The following is a 19,249-nucleotide window of genomic DNA, read 5'->3' as shown; positions in this document are numbered from 1 at the left end:
GCCGAGTCTCCAAATGAGTGAAATGTTAATATCTTCACATGTAGCTTAACAGATTAGAAGTGATTAGAAGAATTCACTTTATAGAGAGACCTGATCATGGTTAACTAGACAAGAATGAATCTGAAAAAGTGAAAAATGTAAACTGTATAAACAGATGTTACTGAGGCAAAAGAAAGATGATGTTTTTGGAAACATACCAGTCTTTCTTGAACAGTAGAAAAAACAAACTAATTCGGACAAACAGTTTGGTCAATGGTTAGTCAATACATAGTTTTTTAAGTTCCTTGTTAAAATGAGTCTTTTCTGGAAATAATTTCCCAACTAATGTGACATTGCATGTCTTGTCAGCAATTTTATAAAATTACACAGTATGGTAAGCTCACCCAGCACTACTGTGAAACTGTACACCCTAGACTACAGTGCACCCCATACACCCGGGACTACAGTGAAACTGACTAAACTGGACTAAAGTGAAACTGTGTAATTGTTTGAGGAAGTATAATAAAGTATCATGATACATTAGTAAATCGCCAGGTACTCAAACAGTGATCTCCCTTCTGCAGTAATTATTACTAACTGAAATAATTCCCCACACTAACAAATGTATTGTCCAGTGAGTCAGATCCAGCAGCCCTTACTCACTTTGAATAGCCCCATTAACTTAATGGAACTGCTTGCATATAGAAGGGTTGCATATAGACCCAATGCCTGTTAGAGATCATACTAGGCAGCATTCACATTATTTTTAACCTTGCAGGATGAAAATGACCTGCTACAAACAAACAGTCTGTGCAAACAGTCACTTCATTTATCTTCCCGCACTAAGAAAGAGCTAGTTTTGTTTTCCAAAGATCTGGTTGTGAAAGCTTTTGTGGCAGCTTTCTATCTGCTTTGCCTTGCCCTGTGTTTTATTCTTCTCTGTAATTTAATTGATTATTCCTGTTCAGTTGATTTATCAGACAGTGCAGGATAGAGTCTTTGCCCCTCCCTGCATCAATCCCTGTTTAAGACATTCTTTGCTTTGCATTTCTGGTAAGTATTAAAGCAAAGAATCAAATCTGAAGCCAAATACAAATATTTTTTAAACATCTATACTTTCAAGCAAAAGCAAGGGGCAAACAATTCAACATTAAGTGGAAACACTGATGAACTCAATAAAATGATGTTTAATATGGGCCAAATGCTATAGTCATGACTCAGGCAGAATACTGATTGAATGGGAGTTTGCCTAAGAAAGAATAGCTGTATTATCCCTAAATAAGAGCCACTAAAACATCAATTGTGTTGCAGCAATGGGTTTAGGACACAGTACTGTGACATTTTGCATTGGAAGGAAATCATCACACTAAATTACAGTACGTTATTCCCACTGATGAGAATTACTGCAGTAAGTGACGAACTGATTGAAGTACTTCTATAGCAGGGGTTCTTCAACTGGGGCTCGTGATCCTTCAGGGGGTCACAAGGTGGTTACATGGAGGTTGAGAACTGACAGCTCCCAGCCCCCATTAAATTAAATTATTCTCCCCCGCCCCCCATTTTTAATGTAGAAGGGGAGAATCACACTCAGAGGCTTGCTGTGTGAAAGGGGTCACGTACAAAAAGTTTGAAAACCACTGATCTATAGAGAATAAAGTTCCTCTTTTTTGATTCCATGGGAAACATCTCATTTAAACCCCCCAAGGGTTTTTAATATTGGAGGAACTTGAAGGCTTCTCAGCCAAAGTCCAAAACCCCAGCTTCCTAGTCACCAAACTGCTGTGGGGCAGGGGAAACATGAGAAGCCTTTTATTTTTGCAGTTTCAGTCTTGATTATTGCACAAGATTTTCTTAGGACCTTAATTGTCATAAGCAGCTAATCCTTTTAGGTTAGAGATTCAGAATGCATCCATTCCTGGCAACAGACTTTACACTCTGACTCTCCAGCTCCCAGCGCCAAGGAGTTAAAAGTGATTTGTTTGACTTGGTTCCACTGCCTCACATAAATAGCACGTAATTTCTAATTTCACACAGTCAAGATGGCCAGAAAATCCAACCACAAGCAAGTTCTTCTTTTCATTGATAAAAATTTGAATTCATGCTACTTATGGAATGTACAGTGTTTCTCTAATCCCAGTCCTGTGTCCAGTGGAGGAAATGAAAGGCATGTTTTTCTTCTGAACAAGAAACCATTGTATCTGTCTAATTACTATATACTTTTGTGATAATTATGCTGGGTAAAATGATGTGTGTTTGCTAAGTGCTTTGCACAACTCGAGGTGTGGAGTTATTCCCGTTAACACACATCCTGAAGTGCATGTATAATTGCCATTATAAAACAGCATTCAGCCTGAATATTATTTTAACACAGAAGACCAGATCCTACATTGCTTGCATGCCCCAAGTTCAGTGATATTAATGGAACATTCAGAATGAGGCCCATAAAGAAGAGAAGATTGAGTCCAGAGAAGTCAATCTGGCCTTCCAACCTGTGGCATTCATTGGCATCCATATATATATAATTAGATGCTCTGAAAGTCTATTCAATCATAAATAGAAATATGTATCGGAGGGTGTAGTAAAGCCATAAATAAATGTATTGTAAAATAATGTATTGTATTATCCCCTACACTTCCTGGGATGGACAGAACAGAAGTCAGGCTGTGGAAGGAGGCTGTGCAGTCTTCATGGCATCATTCCTCTCTTCCCTTGGCCCACAGAGATTCTTTTGAAAGTGCCACAGAGGGATATAGGTTTTCTATGTGGGGTTATGGTGTGCTGGTTTGGGGATGCAGGGACAGCTGCAACAACATCACCATATTTCCTTGAAATACTCCAGATTTTTGCAGTAAGTTAGAGGGTCTCTGTGTGGATGGCCTGTGCTTCCAGGAAACCACAGGCCTAGAGTGAAAACCCCTACCATTCATAAAAACAATATTCTCAACACCAGCACCCCCATCTAGCACTTCCCCCGGGGGAACAACAACAACAACAACAAATCCAAAATTCAAAGACAAAACAAAAAGACCTGAAATAAACAAATCAGCCAAAAAACAATCCTAAGAAAAGAGATGAGCCAGAGACTCTGTAAAAACCACTAGGGACTCTACTGTTGCTAAGTTATTTCACATAGAAGGTACTCAGATACTACAGTCATTGGCAGCAGTAGAAACTCTAAGATAGATAGATTCATGGTTGAAAGATAAACCTGGTTTCCAGACTGAAATCCAAGGAAACTTCACAAGTCTAAAGCTGTGGTTTCCCCGCATCTACACATGAGTAACCTGTGCAGCAGAATGATCTAGCTCATTGTAAACATGTGTACAAAAACAATTTCTTAATGATTATTAGTATAGTACATGAACATTTCATTGTTTAAAGTTTTATTAAGAGACAATTTAAAGTAATTATTTATTAAAAATAAAATGGTTTCTTACAGATAAAAATAGTCTTTATACCAATATTTTACGTCAGTTTAACTTTCAATTCAAAGGATCCACAAAGCACCCTCTAGAGTAGCCACTTCATCCATCATTAAAACACAATCATTTCTGGTTTGGAGCATGAGAGCTGTTTAATATAGTTCACCGCAACACTTCACAACCACTCATGACAATAAGTGAAGAAGAATACCACAACCACTTGCAACTGCAGTGGTAGATTTCCTTTCTTAGTTGTTATCTGGCCAAGACGTCAGTACTAAGATCAAAATTCTTGTTAAAGAAGTCATGAGACCTTTATTTTTACTGACTTTATTATGCTACTTGATTAAAGTAAAATGTTAGATTTAGAATTAAAAAAAAAACATGCACACAAAAACAATGTAGAGTTTTGAGGGGGAAGTAGAAAACTTTTGATCTATACTTTAACGTTTCATTACACCTTGTGTTCCATTTCACGTCTTTTAGGGATGGACATGAGCATGATTTCTTCATCTCTTTTCATTGTTATTTATATTAAAGTAGCAGAGGCCATTCAGGAGTAAGGCTCTATCGTAGTAGGCCCTGTGTAACTACAAACCGAGACCGAGTCCCTGCCCCCGCAAAGAACTTTCAGTCTAATTTTAAAAACAATGAGTGATTATAATTATCAGAGCGAGGACAACGGTAACAGTGATAAGCATATACAGTTACATAATCTTGCTGTGGGCGGAATAGATTGTTTAAAGCCATTATTTATTTATTTTAAATACTAAGATATAAATTCATAGGCATCCCTGACAGACAAGACGCTTGAACCTGCTGTGGCGAAGAAGAGGGAGCCATGATCACACTTGCAGGTCAGGAAGATAATTTTAATCATCACAATCCCTACTTGATTCTGGAAGGCAGTGAAGGCTAAGCTCTTTTTGGCTTCCAAACCTAATTAGACACTTACATTTTATGGCATTTGTCTTTTAGGAAAGATAAAAACATAAAAAAAAGTTGTTGGGCACTATATTTACTGAGAAGCAGGGGATCATAAAACACATGAAGCCAGCCCACTGTAAAGATTTTTCCTGCTATCAGGATGTATTGTTCACCCATATTTACTCCGGCAACTATGCTGGCAGGTATTGTGTTGGATCCTGGTGCATGACCCCTGCTGGCAATCAGCATAGTCCCAAACTTAGGTGAAGGCAGGCTAGAAAATGGGCATAGGCAGGGCAGCCAGGAAGCCCTATTTTTTTTTTTTAAATGGAGATAGCCTATCTCCTAGAACTGGAAGGGACCTTGAAAGGTCATTGAGTCTAGTCCCCTGCCTTCACTAGCAGGACCAAGTACTGATTTTGCTCCAGATCCCTAAATGGCCCTCTCAAGAATTGAACTCACAACCCTGAGTTTAGCAGACCAATGCTCAAACCACTGAGCTATCCCTCCCCCCCATTATATCTCCATTTACATTCATTTCCTGGTTTTACTTTCTTATAATCCTGATATTAGGCCCAGTCCTACAGAGAGGTTCCATTGGCTTCAATGGGAACACCACATGCAGATTGAGCTCTTTTGGCCTCACTCAACCAAACTACTATCTACTTCAATGGGAGTTTTGCATAAGGCCAAATTCTAACCTCCTGCACAAAATCTTACAGAGGGCACTTTAAGGGGGTGTGGAATCCTCCCCGCACCCTCAGAATGGGGAGTATAGGCAGGAGTGCCCGAACCTTGGTGGGGGTGGGGAAGGAGCCACAAGGCCTGCCCATCTCTGTGGCCCCACCCCTACTCCTTTTCTCCCCCCCGCCAAGACCCTGCCCCCTGGCCAGGCCGGAAATCAGAGCTGGGCAGTGGAATTCAGAGCCGAGCAGCTCTTACTACTGCCCAGATCTGGCTACCAGCTTGGCCAGGGGGCAAGATGAGGAACAGGGGTGGGGCCATGGTGTGGGGCCAAGACTCATGGCGAGGGGGGACTAAAGCCCACCTCAGCCCCCCTCAACCCCCCGGGAAAAAGCTAGTGTTGCTGGCAGGGGCTGTGCTTCACATTGGGGAAGTGGATCACCTTATCAGCTCCCCCATGGCGCCATTGAGGCTAGCAGTTTGAGGGAGCTATGTGGCCCCCTGCTCCCCCCACTATGCTCATGTTAAAAAGCAGGTTCCAGTGCCCCTGAGTACATGTGTTCCACACTTGTACTTCAATTCCCTTGCTATTACTGCCCACTAAATCCAAGTCATCACTTTTCCTCTCACAACGCATCGCCTCCCCCCAGCCTGTATCCTAAAGCCCTTCCTTATATACCCTCACAGAGCACTGCTCCTCAAAGCACAGGAGATGTGCATTCTTTCTGTGTATCCTCTTACCATCCAAGCTCCCCCTGGAAGAACAGATAAGCAGTGGTTCCTCTGTATTTGGGCTTGCCAAACAAATAGGATATTTTGGGAGCAGAACTGCTTAATGGGTTTCACTGTAAATATATCAGTGTTAGAGCTTCACCACCTCTGACATAGATGGGTTCATGGTAGTCCTTGCTTAAAGAGAGAACTTTCAACAAACCTTCTGTCTTCTTCCAGTAGACTTTGACCTGAAGCTGATTATCTTGATAGAAAGGAGCTCCAATTTCAAGAAGACGAGCCGGTCTCCTTCTTTGAAAGGGTGGAAGAGGATCAGCTAGTCCTTTCCGGGTTTTCCCAATTGGAGAGGTCTGTTCTTCTACAACATACAACACCATCAAGAAATATCTTGGTTTAATACAATATACAATATAACTTACAGGGTGGGGTGCTACATTGAAATAAATATGTCTTTGGTATACTGAAACAGCTTACTAACATATGTCAGTATTTAGGAACAGAATTTGAATATATCCCAGGCATCCTCAGTTTAAAAAACCAGTAGTATTGTATCCAAGCTTTGAATCAGCACTTTCACAACCTGAAACTTGTAGATTCCATTTAGGGGACAATTTTTACATCTGATTATGAAACATGATGTGTTGAATTAATTACAGTACTTGAATGGAAAGTAAAGATGCAAATGATCAAGAAGCTGCTGAGGAATCGACAATATATTGCAAAGAAAGGAGAGGAGATTCAGGTTTGATTTATTCATTAAAATAATTGGATAAAATGTAAATGTGAAGGTTCTGCCTTATTTACAACTAGTTTCAACTAAAGCACCAATTGCTTAATGTTCATCAGATAAGTTGTAGTGCCTCGTTCCTTTCCTTAATCAACTTCTTCCTGTCCTTCTTTTAAGAAAAATCAAGCAATCACTAAATGTGGATAATTTTATTCTTTACACACACAAATGTCTATAGTGTGACTTTATCATGACAAATTATAAGCGGGTTGTAAAGTGATACAAAGAAGGAAAAACAAAAATTGGACCCATAGGGTGTGTTTTGGTTTACAGGTGCATGTCCTGTTCTTCCCTCTATTGATCTGTCCATTCTTGGGAACAATCAGGGGTTTGAATAAGACAATCCCTACGTATCGATCACTTCAGAAAAAGGTATTCATGTTGTATGTTTCACAAGAATGAAACAGACAAGCAGAGTGGAATGATAAGGTAATATGTTTCTGAGCATGGAGAAACCCCTTAGGGTCTGATCCAAAGCCCACTGAAGTTAATGAGAATCTTTCTATTAACTTCAATTACCTTACTGGGCTTTGGATCAAGTCCTTTGTTTTCTGTAGTTGGTTATCTAGCTGAAATGGTGGAACCAAAAAGATTTTCAAGATTAGGAGGCTGTGGTGGGGCGTCTGCACCACACTGGCAGAAGAGGGGTTAAAGCAGCCCCAGGGAGGTTGCACAGGAGGCAGCCAATTAGGAAAGGGCTTGTAGAGACAGCCAATCAGGAGAAGGTTTAGAGAGACAGCCAATCAGGGCCAGGCTGGGCCATATAAGAAGCAGTGGCATAGCCACGTGGAGGGAACAGGGGAGCGATAAAAAAAAAAAGGCGCCACCCACTGTGGTGCTTTTACTCACCCGGCGGCGCTCCAGGTCTTTGGCGGCGGGCCCTTCACTCACTCTGCGTCTTCGGCGGCATTTCGGTGGCGGGTCCTTCAGTGCCGCGGACTGAGTGAAGGTCCCACCACCGAAGTGCCACCGAAGACCCGGAGCGCCACCAGGTGAGTAAAATAAAAGCGCCGCAATGGGTGGCGCCTTTTTTTTTTTATCGCTCCCCCGGGTGAGTAAAAAGGTGCCAAGAAATTGATAAAGCGCCACTTGTGCTCAGTGGGGGAGTGGCCGCTGCCCCGCTCCCCCCCACCCCAGCTATGCTACTGATAAGAAGGGCTGCTGAACAGAGCAGCTTGAGTCACTCCCTGGAGTTTGAGGAGGGAGGACTGGCTGCCCTGAAGGATGGGGAAGAGACAGCACTATGGTCTGAGCAGTGCTGGACGGGCAGGAGAGCATGAGTGAACTCCCGGCTGACCCCTGCCAGACTGAGGCCTTGATAAAAGGGTGGAGAAGGTGCTAGGGCAGCGGGGAAGAGGCCCAGGGAAACAGATGGTGGGGGCTGGAGGTGACGCAGTGTGTGACTGCTGCCCCTACCCCCCTTGGCCTCAGTTGCCACTGATGCAGGTGGCTAGACCCTGTACTGCAGCCTGCCACTGAGGCAAATGGCTGGTCAGAGGGCTGCCGGCTCTCCCAGAAGCAGGGGGAGAAAACCAAGTGGGACACAGCTGGAGGGCTGTGTCCAGAAGAGGACACCGCAGTCCTGAGAGTGACACAGGTCCTCACGACAGAAACAACAGTGGTGAGATGCCACTTGATGAAGGGGCACTGGTGAATAGGAGCTAATTGCCAGGATGGCCAGTAAGAGGCGCTGCAGTGGTGAGTGACACACCCCGTTACAGAGGCATGCTCCAATATGTCATGATAGGTAAAATTTGGCTTGTCATCCTTGAAAAGTTATTTGCTGTGTTGGTCCCATGATGTTAGAAAGACAAGGTGGGTGAGGTAATATTGTCTACAGGACCAACTTCTGTGAGTGAAAAAGACAAACTTTAGAGCTACGGAGCTGTGTAGTGTGAAAGCTTGACTCTTTGACCAACAGAACTTGGTCCAGTAAAAGATATTACCTCACCCACCCTACCTCTCTAAGTATCCTTGAAAAGTGTCTCTTTGGCAATGAGAAATTATAATATTTATTTAGCAAAAATACTCTGAAAATTAATGGTATCTCCTTTAGAATCAGGCACTAGTGATATATCCTATAATGGGACACAGGCTGAATTTAAGGGAATTAAGCCCCAAATTCCCGCTGAAATTTAGGTCTACTTTCTTAGATTCATCAATTCAAAGGCTAGAAGGGAGCATTGTGATCATCTAGTCCAGGGGTAGGCAACTTATGGCACGCTTGCCAAAAGCGGCACGCGAGCTGATTTTCAGTGGCACTCACACTGCCCGGGTTCTGGCCACAGGTCCAGAGGACTCTGCATTTTAATATAATTTTAAATGAAGCTTCTTAAACATTTTAAAAACCTTATTTATTTTACATACAACAATATTTTAGTTAAATATTATAGACTTATAGAAAGAGACCTTCTAAACACGTTAAAATGTATTACTGGCACGCGAAACCTTAAATTAGAGTGAATAAATGAAGACTCGGCACACCACTTCTGAAAGGTTGCCGACCCCTGATCTAGTCTGACCTCCTGTATAACACAGACCATAGAACTTCTCCAAAATAATTCCTAGAGAATATATTTTAGAAAAAAAAAATCCAATCTTGATATTTCATCCAATCTTCATTTACCTCTTCTGAGTGAATTTAGAGTAGAACACTAACGAACAACAGAAAGGAAAAATAATGCTGACAACCAAATTATAGAGGCTTTGAATATCATATACAATGGTGTATGCTAGATCACTTTATAGTGTGAGAATAAATGGTCTGTAGTAGATATTTTCTGGCATTTTCCATACTGATTACTTTCATACACAACAGCAACTACAATATATAGTACAATCTATAAATTATGTATACTTAAGCATTGCAAAAATCTCTGGGCTAGATTCTCAATTGATGCAAACTGATGTAGCGCCACTGAAGTCACTAATGAATAAATAACAGCTAACACAATCATAATATTCATGCAATATTTAGGTTTCTGTGAATATCCTCACACACACGTGCATGCAAGCTGTTTATGCAACTATTCATGAAAAAATGAACAGAGTTGTGAATCAAAGTGAATTGAATTGATTTGTTGTCAAAATGAAATCACAGGTTTTAATTAAATTAATGTTCTTGAATATTTGTATGAAATCTACTAAAGAAAATAACAGAGGTTTGAGACCAACCAGAAGTATAGCTCAGTCATGTACTTGGATTTAAAAAACCCTAAAAACCCAGTCAAAGCAATAGCCTAAAAATTCACCAAAGTAATATTAAACCGATCATGAGCAAAAAAGCAATCAGAGATGAAGTAGATAGCAGACTTCACAGAAATATAATCCAGTCTATTTTCTGAAGCTATAGAGGGTAAAAGAGTCAAGGAGAGATCAGACTATCCCAAAGAAACTGTAGAAGAGAATTTAAAGTTAGTTGTGGTGATGAGTTCCACTGAAGTGAACAGTAATTGATGAAACCACACAACTCACATATGCAATTTAGAATAAATGAACCCCTGTTGGTAAAGATTTTGTAAGTCAAATATGATCTGCATTGGAGTCTGGAAGCAGAAAAGTGTCAGAGGGTAAAAAAGGAAAGTGAAGCAAACATTCCCCTTCCCTTCTCTTCCTTCTCAGCAACACGACCTGTTAGTGAACTCAGCAGTGAGAGTGCAGAGGTGCAGCGCAACACAGACTCTAGGGGCACTTTTGGGTACTGGTGCTGCAGCAACACAGTGCCCAAAACAGTGAGCCAGATTCTGACATTAGTGAAACCAGTCTGAATCCAGAAGACAATCCACCAAACAAAAAGGAGATTTTCTAGATTTACACCAATGGAAGACAGATCACAATCTGCCCAGTGACTATGCTGAAAACTATCTAATAACAACATTAAATACTAATTCATAGCACTGATATACCAACTTTCTTCAAAGAACCTCAAAGTTCTTATGAAAAATAACTGACTAACTGAAGTAGAAATGTAGATGTTATTATCCCCATTTTAAAGATGAGGAAAGAAGTTTCTTGTGAAAAGTCACTCAGTGAGCCAGTATCCAAGGACAGGACTTTTAGTCCCTGATCTCAATTCAGTATTCTAATCATTTGATCATATATCTTTGTGTCTATAGTTTACATGGTTAACACTGTTCTATGAAGTTTTTACTTTAATTCAAACTCATTTGATTAGTTTTATGATCAAAATCTACTTATTATCTGCAACAGATCTGCTAAGTCTTACATAGTTGGGGTTAATTTTAAAAGCATTTTTAACCAGAATTTCACTATGATGATGATGAATTGTGAAATGTTTCAATAACACATTGCCAGTCCCCTACATATTTTCTTAGACTCTTGCTCATATCAAATATTGCCACTATGAGCCTTGCTTCAGGGGACAGATAGCGCAATAATTCAGAGCATTTGGCCTTTTCAGTCTGCATTCATGCCTTTGCTATAAGACAAGCAATAGCTCTGCTTATGTTTGAACTACCCAGTTTTGTGATCTGTTACTACAACCTGTATAACCAGTAAAGAGATTTTGCTTACAAATTCTGGGCTGAGTCTGTTCCCATGAAAATAAATGGTAAAAGTCCCACTGAATTCAATGGGAGAAGGACTAAGCCCTTAATTTGCAGTGCTTTGGAAACTTCATCCAAAATCAGCCTAAGCATTTTCGTATGTTTCAGTATTGCCTGTTCTCATGATTTTATGGCAAGTCTCACAATATTTGTTGATTTTCTTTAAAAAGCCTTAGAATCATAATATTATGTGAGAATCTCTGCTTTCGTTTTTTAAAAAAGTAAGGCCCAGATCTCAAAGGCATTGATTTCAATGGGAGTTAGGCACCCAAATGCCTTTGAGGATCTCGGTGTACGTTTCTAACCTTCATAGTTGCGGAGAAAAGCTTAAAAACATGAACTCTAACAGCTCAAAGCACAGAAAGGAAAAAATGCCCCCCGCCCCAAATAATTACTATTAATCTTATGGTTTTTAAAATAATCTCATGTTTTTTTATAGCCTGTCATATAATTTTTGAAAGCTTGGGGCTGGCAGTTCTGGGGCCTGCCGAACAATTTTTCAACCTTTACTCTCACCCACCCACATACACACACACACACCAAGCACAACTTACCTGTACTCACAGCAATGACACTTCTGTAAACAGATCTAGCCTGAGGGCTTGGAGAAAGATAGCAAAATAATCCTATGGGGTATATCCAAATATAACTGATTCATTTCATATAAAAATAATGTATGTGTGTTGCAGGCGGAGGGGGAAGGAAACTCAGTTCCGTCTCTCCCTCCTGCTTCAGGAAATCAAAAGCACCATTGATTATAATGGGGTTTTTGCATATTTGTCAACTTTTATATCTAGGTATATATAGAATATATCTTATTTGTATCCAAAACAGACTGAACATGCTTGCTGAGCGGTCCAACTACATTGGCACTCAGAATATTCAGTACTTGAAAAAAAGAAGGATATAAAAGTTAGAAAAACTGTTGCGATTAATTTTAATTTTGCTTATAACGTAAAAGGGAAACTAATGCGCAAGGAATGAAAGATGGGAAGAGCAAAGATGGGTAAAATGGCAAACTTTGGAAACTGTTTGGGCTCTAATCCTGAAAACTATTACTGTCATAAGCATCAATGGTTGTATTTGGTTAATCAGATGACACATCAGCAGTTGGAAGGGCAGATCGATCGTGACCTTGACCTTAGACAAATTATTATTCAAAGAGTATTTAACTAAGATTGAGTGTCACAGTATAGGCCCCTCGGGATTTAAAGAATTTTCCACTGTATTGTTTAGCATGTGAGTTTAGTTTAAGAAAGAACCTAATACCTCAAGACTTCATCTTGAAGGTAGGTGCTGTGCATGTGATACAAGTTTGTGATTAACTTCTTGTCAACCAGGGACACACAGTTTTATGTTTTAAGATCTTAGTAGGAGAATCAATTCTTTGTCCGAATCCACAGGATATATAAATTTGGACTAAGATCTGAATTTATGGGCTACTTGAAGTTGCCAACATTTTAAAAACTTTTGCAAGGGAAAATTGTACCATTAAGCCAGTGCTCTGAGATTTGCTTCTGCTCTATTTATTGGGAAGTTTAATGTGTATTTGGGGGAATTTGATCACTAATATAATACTATGACCCTGATCTTGCAAATATGCACATGCTTAACATGTTTATTTTTTAAGTAATTTTCAAAACAGGTGAGGTAGATAAGATTTATAGCCCCAATTTACAGATGAGGAAACAAAGACAGAAAAGTTAAGTGACTTGCCCAAGACCACAGAGGCATGGTATTATACAGCCACCTATAATGGATGTTTTTTTGTTTGTTTGTTTTAAATCAGAGAAATCATCAGTTAAAACAGAGCGTAAGAGGAATTGGATGCAGTTACTTACTATTAATAGTTGTTTGAGTTGAGCTGAAATAGAGAGACACCTTGGCGCTTTTTAGTCGTACTTGTCCCCAGTATGTTACTGCCTGCAGTTCCACCATGTAGTTGCTGTTGGGTTGCAGTCCTTCCAGGACCACATAATTTTGGGACTATAATGAAAGAGAATATACATGCAGAACAGTTATGGGATCACTGAAACACTGGCTCTTATTAAATTAAAAGCAGGCCTATTGTCTTAGGCACACAGAACTCTTGTTGGATTGAGAAAGAATTATTTATAAATTTCACCAGAACTCAACTTGCTTTCTTCTTTGATTTTTATTTCATGCTTTCTTTCATTTGGACTCTGTTTTGCTGTGTTGTTTTTAAAATGCTAAACTTAGTGATGTCTACAGAACTTGTCTGTCTTTAGTAAATACAGGCATCAGCTGTTTAAGCCAAGACTAAATTTCTTTTTATATGTATAACAAGTTTTTCTGATGCCAAAAAGAATTTGGCCAGTGAAATCTAAACTTTGTGTTTCCCAGCTCCTGGACAGGCTCGATTAGCTAAGCAACAGGAAGCTTTGTCTAGAGACAGCTAGTCTGAGGACAGATAGAACATACTGTGCAGTATATTGAACAATATCTTTCTATTTGCTTCTGTTGCTAAAATACCAACAAGAGTACTTTTCATCTTTGTTATAGAAAGAAAAGAAACAAACAAGCAAAAAACCCAACAACAACTCAGTTCTCCAGTGTTACCGCATGGAGAGGCACATGAACTGGATTTTCATTCTCTAGTTAACAATCCACAAAGTAGCTCAATTCCCATAAGACTGCAAACAAGAGACATAGCCTTTCTGAATTCTTTCCATTTTTTCATAGACTTATTTCTAAAAATGCACCCATTGTATATTTCGTCAGGCACAAATTTTACTCTGTCAAGTATCAGGGGGTAGCCGTGTTAGTCTGTATCTACAAAAACAACAAGGAGTCTGGTGGCACCTTAAAGACTAACAGATTTATTTGGGCATAAGCTTTCGTGGGTAAAAACCTCACTTCTTCAGATGCATTTTACTCTGTGTTTTTATTCTGAATTCCTTGTTACTTCTCTAGCTTTCTTGTGTCAACTAGGAGTGGCGTGTCAACTGTGCAGTGTCATATTTAACACCAAATAGTATGTTAGTACTAACTAAAAGTACTGAAAATTAACAATCATTACTTGGTTTGTTCAGAGATTGATATAAAATTGATTAAGCCTCTTGATTTCCTCAGTTCATGTGGTGGCACTCTTCATTTTTAAATACTGTAGGCCAAATTCTCTACTGGCAACTCCACTGACTTCATATAGATGTAATCATAAAAGCATGGATTGGATCACTTCTAACAGCAAAATTGGTTAAAAAGTTTCAGAGTGATCTTATCAAATCAGAGGAATACATCTCTCCATCCCTGGAAATGTGCAATTTTGTTTTTTAGAAAAGTTGTTCTAATATTTAATGGGTCATTGATTAGAACTGACTTCAGTGGAGTTCCATCAGGGAATGTTCCCCTTTATTACTATCACTTTAAAGCTTTCACAGTATGCTGTAAAAGAAAAAAGCACGATGAGATACCTCTCTGCAGAGGTATAATAGGGGCTAATCTCTGTTTTTGGATGAATGTGCTTAGTTGTCATAGGCTTCAATGATAGCTGTGAACATATATGACGGCCAGAACACGGATCTACTAACAAAAATGTGTCACCTTGTATGATGGAAAACTGAGATAATGATACTTAATCCTTTGTAAAGTGCTTTCAGATCTACTGATGAAAAGTGCTATATAAGAGCAAGGTATTATTTATTATCTGTTCTTAAAACATCTTGATGTAATATACTTCCTACTCATACATCTAAAGTGGTTTTAATTAAAATAACACTAAGGATCCAGTTCTATTTAAAATTTCCTTCATTTTGTGATTTAAAGGACAGCCTCACTACATACCTGGCTAGGGATCCATGGGATTGGGGCCTCTTTGGTTGAAGATCTCTGACCTATAGTACTTTACCTGGGAACTGCAGACTTCACTACCTGCCTTTTATATACCAGCTCTACTCCTGTGTCACCCAGTGGAATACACAGTGGTTCTAAGACAGCAGAGATACCCTGGAATACTACCCTCCCTTTCTAGGTGTTTTTATCATGGGGCTTTGAATTGAAGAATAACACATAAAACCAGAATCTCTGGTCCACTAAGTCCACTTTATGTCATGTAAAACATGGCTAGAAATAGCTAGTGAACTGCCCTTGCATAGGGGAACTCTCTGCTGGTGGAACTCTGGTGCCCCCCAATCTGCGTGAGGGGACTGGGGCATGTGTCAATGGTGTTCCAGGGAGTGATTCCAGGGAACAGAGCTCCATTATGCCTGATCCTCTGTCATAGCGGAAATTAGAGTAGGCCCCCTGCTGCTCTCACTTCCACTAGGGCCAGGTGGCTGAGGATCAGAGAGCTGAAATCACCTCCCTGTGGCCCAACACTGCACTACGTTCTCAGATGTAGTGGAGAATCAGGACCCTAATATATTGCTAGTATATTGCTTTTAATGTAACTAAGACAAGAGTCTAGCCCATGTCCTTTAATTGTTTCTATTTCTATTACCTATTAAGCTATTATAAAAAGAAAATGCAATGTGGCTAAGGGGATCACGGCAGCTAGTTTTTCATTAAACCAATGTGTTACATATCAATTCACATCTTCTCCTATGGAAATATTGCAGTGCATTGGTACAGTAGGATTATTTAAGAAGGATTTTGTTATTATCTTGGACCTACATGATAACTAATCCATCAGAAATGACTCTGATATGAGCAAACATATCAGAGATCCCTTGATATAATGAAATAACTATGCTATAGATGACATTTTATTAAATGAGCATTCCATCATTCAGAGGCTTCCAGTAAAATAAGCCTTATGTTAGAGAAATAATTAGTGTTATATATTAATTGTACATCTACAATAGATTCCAGTTTATCTGGATTTAGACTCTTAAAATATTTCCATCTGTATATATGGTTCAATTCTGCTGTCAATCAGCACTTGCTCCTCTCTTTGACTTCAATGAGCATCTACAGAACAATAGAAATGCTTATTTCTAAAAGCAAAACTGGCTAAAAAGCTATCAGTGATCTTCTTGAAAATTAAAAGGAATACACCTTTCCATCCTATTTATTTATGTGACTTCACATTTATTTGGTACAGCGCAATTTTGTTTTTTAAACCAGAAATATGTTTTAATATGCCATGACTGATTAGGAGCATTTGTGCCTCATTTTCCAGTTTGCTCCTTACCCCATCAGTAGTCTTCCTTCTTTTCTTCTTAGCTGGGATGACAGACTTGCTGCTGACTGTCCAGCTCCAGAAGACTTTGTAGTGATGAACTGGGATATCAGGTTCTTCTGGGAGATCCCAAATAATCCTTACAGTTACACTTCCATCATTATTTGTAGTGGAGTTGGCAATTCTGAGATTAGCTGGGGCTGGTGGAGCAGATGGGTCTGGAGTAAAAAACAAAACAAAAAACCCCAAGAATATGAAGTAATATGGATTAAGTAAAGATGACCTTTCTCGGTAACTATTCTACAGATTTAACTGCTGAACTCATAACACCAGCTATCATCATCAAAGTTTGCTTCATTCTTAAAAAAACAACTGAATATGTTTCATCAACTTTTGTAAATTATACCACTTGGAATCCAAACCCTTTTCAAATGTATATTCTGGGATTAGGTTTAGCTGTGCCATTATTCTGCAAGTCTTGTTCAACATTTATTATGATGTTCAATAAAAAAAAGTATTAAATTACGGGTTTTACTTCTGGCTGAGATACAAAACACATGTAAGGAACTGTATAAAACAAAAATGTTTTATAGATGGTCCAAGAGAAAAATTAACTTCCTTCCAGGAATGAAGAGTAGAACACTGAATTTTGCTCTCCAGTATCCTAAGAGAATTCTCAGGAGATAAGATCTATGTATGTCCCTATCTATCTGTCCATCCTTCGAGGTTCTGATATCAGTGCCCAACACCATAGTATTTGAGCATTTCCTTAGAGTAAAAATAACGAAGATACATCTCTCTTAATTTTCTGACAGCTAATGATACTTTACATGCTCATCATTCTAATCTATGCATTCTATTTCAAATAAATAAGATCAATGAACAAATCCTTGCATCTTACAAGGCCTACTATTTTAATTTCTGGTAAGTAATGTGGATCCTGCAACTGCCTCTGTATTTGTGGACCCATGAATCACCTCAATGATGTATATAGACAAAACAATTCTAACGTGTCTATCACCTTAAAATCTAGGCAGCAATAGCATCTTCATTCAAGGATCTCAAAGAGCTTTATGAATATAAATTAAGTCTCACAACACTTTGAGGTAGGGAAGTACTATTCTAGCCATTTTATAGATTTATTTGGATTTGTAATTTAAATAATAATTTAAATAATTTAAAACAAAAAGACAATTTTAAAAATACAGCCAAAAACAGCCTCCCCCAAACCCGAAAATAACCACAGAAATAACTATAACATCCTTACAATATTGTCAGCCCTTATCACATTCCTTTCTCTCCAGGAGAGAGAGTAAAGCCTGAGTAAAGAGGGCATGCCTCAAGATTTACCTCAAGGTCAACATATGGACTATTCCTCACCATGCAGGAGAGTGAATTCAAAAGCTGAGGACTCTCTCAAAGCATGTCCTACCAACGCCAACCCCTCTTTCATGCAGAAGAGACGTCCAGCTTGGGCAGTTCTGCTGTCTGTAACTAGGACAGTATGATCCAAGAGAATGGCAAACTATGGCATAGGCCAGCAAGTCAGTGATAGAGCCCAGAAGAGAATTAGGAGGCGATCCTGATTAAGAGGACCCTATACTACATGTGGGGCTGGTAGCACTGCTTATTAAGGTTGCCTGGCACTTCCCATTATAAGATCTTACTCTTTAATTGCTTATAACTTTCCCAAACTGTAAGTGTTTGGGCTGAAATTTTCCATGTCAAGTGTCTGCCTCAGGTTGAATAGTTTTGCAAAATTTCAGCCCAAATGTTCCAGATATTTCTAAGACTGAGACTAGGGGGAAATACATTGTTTAACCCTGGTAATCTTTTCTTTGAAATTATTTCTTTGAACTCCCAAAGAGCAAGTGATTATGCTTGTGCCTAGGGTGGCAGTGTCTCAGAAGTACATTCTCTGTAAGGTCTGCCCCAGCTGTTCAGGGCCAGTGTAGGGCCTAACACTGAAAATGAGAAGAGGGAACCGGTCTCTCCTGTGCTTCCAGTGACACTCCTATTGGCACCCAGGCAGCCAGAATGGAGAAGTCATATGATTTGAATTCAAAAGATAGGAAATGTCAGAATTAAGTATCAGAGGGGTAGCCGTGTTAGTCTGAATCTGTAAAAAGCAACAGAGGGTCCTGTGGCACCTTTAAGACTAACAGAATTATTGGGAGCATAAGCTTTCGTGGGCAAGAACCTCACTTCTTCAGATGCAAGAAGTGAGGTTCTTACCCACGAAAGCTTATGCTCCCAATACTTCTGTTAGTCTTAAAGGTACCACAGGACCCTCTTTTGTCAGAATTAAGGTTATCTGTGCAACCTTAATTCGGCTCCCTCATGTGTATGTATTACAAGACAGTTTTTAATTACGATATCATATACTGTTGTTTCCATAGGACTCCTGCCTCAGTCAGTGCACAGAATGGTTCTAGCCTCACAAAACCCTTGGTATTATCTCCCTTTTATTCTCTGAGGCACAGAGAGATTAAAGTCAAAAGTATCCATTAATTTTGGATGCCCAATTTGAGATACCTATGAACTATTTTTCAGAGTACTTAGCATCACATAGTACCTTATAACTTCAAAGCATAACTCCCATTGACTTCAGTTGCAGCTGTGAATGCTCAGCACTTGTGTAAACCAGACCCCAGGGTCTGAAGTCAGGCAGCCAGAAAATGAGGAACACAAAATTAGTGACCACTGTGAAAAGTTTGGTTTAAGTGATTTGTCCAGCATCACCTAGGAACTCTGAGGCAGAGGCTGGGATAAAATCCAATTCACCAGAGCAACAGTCAGCTCCCTTAACCAGAAGACCCTCCTTTTTCTTCCTGCAATCCTGTCTCATTCACTACACACCTCCCAACTTCTGCAAGAAATGAGGCTGGGGTTAGGGTGACCATATTTCCCAATACTGAATATGGGACACCAGGTAAACTTACTTGTATTCAAGCAAGTTCAACGGCAATCAATCAGAACTATGCAGTACAAATGTTAAAATTAACATCAAGTT

General features: G+C 39.5%; 1 protein-coding gene across 2 annotated transcripts in view; it reads right to left on the bottom strand.

The window, feature by feature from the left end:
• ANOS1 (anosmin 1) overlaps positions 1-19,249 on the bottom strand; it is a 182,228-nt gene that overhangs the window by 23,503 nt on the left and 139,476 nt on the right. For both annotated transcript variants that reach the window (XM_034757339.1, XM_034757345.1), the window contains exons 7-9: positions 16,249-16,454; positions 12,938-13,082; positions 5,947-6,102 (exon numbers count right to left, since the gene is read on the bottom strand). In XM_034757339.1, the coding sequence (XP_034613230.1) occupies positions 5,947-6,102; positions 12,938-13,082; positions 16,249-16,454 (507 nt within the window). The remainder of the gene's footprint in view (positions 1-5,946; positions 6,103-12,937; positions 13,083-16,248; positions 16,455-19,249) is intronic.

Source organism: Trachemys scripta, chromosome 1 (genome assembly GCF_013100865.1).
Source record: "Trachemys scripta elegans isolate TJP31775 chromosome 1, CAS_Tse_1.0, whole genome shotgun sequence".
NCBI lineage: Eukaryota > Metazoa > Chordata > Testudines > Emydidae > Trachemys > Trachemys scripta.
This window is presented reverse-complemented; position numbering and strand designations above follow the sequence as displayed.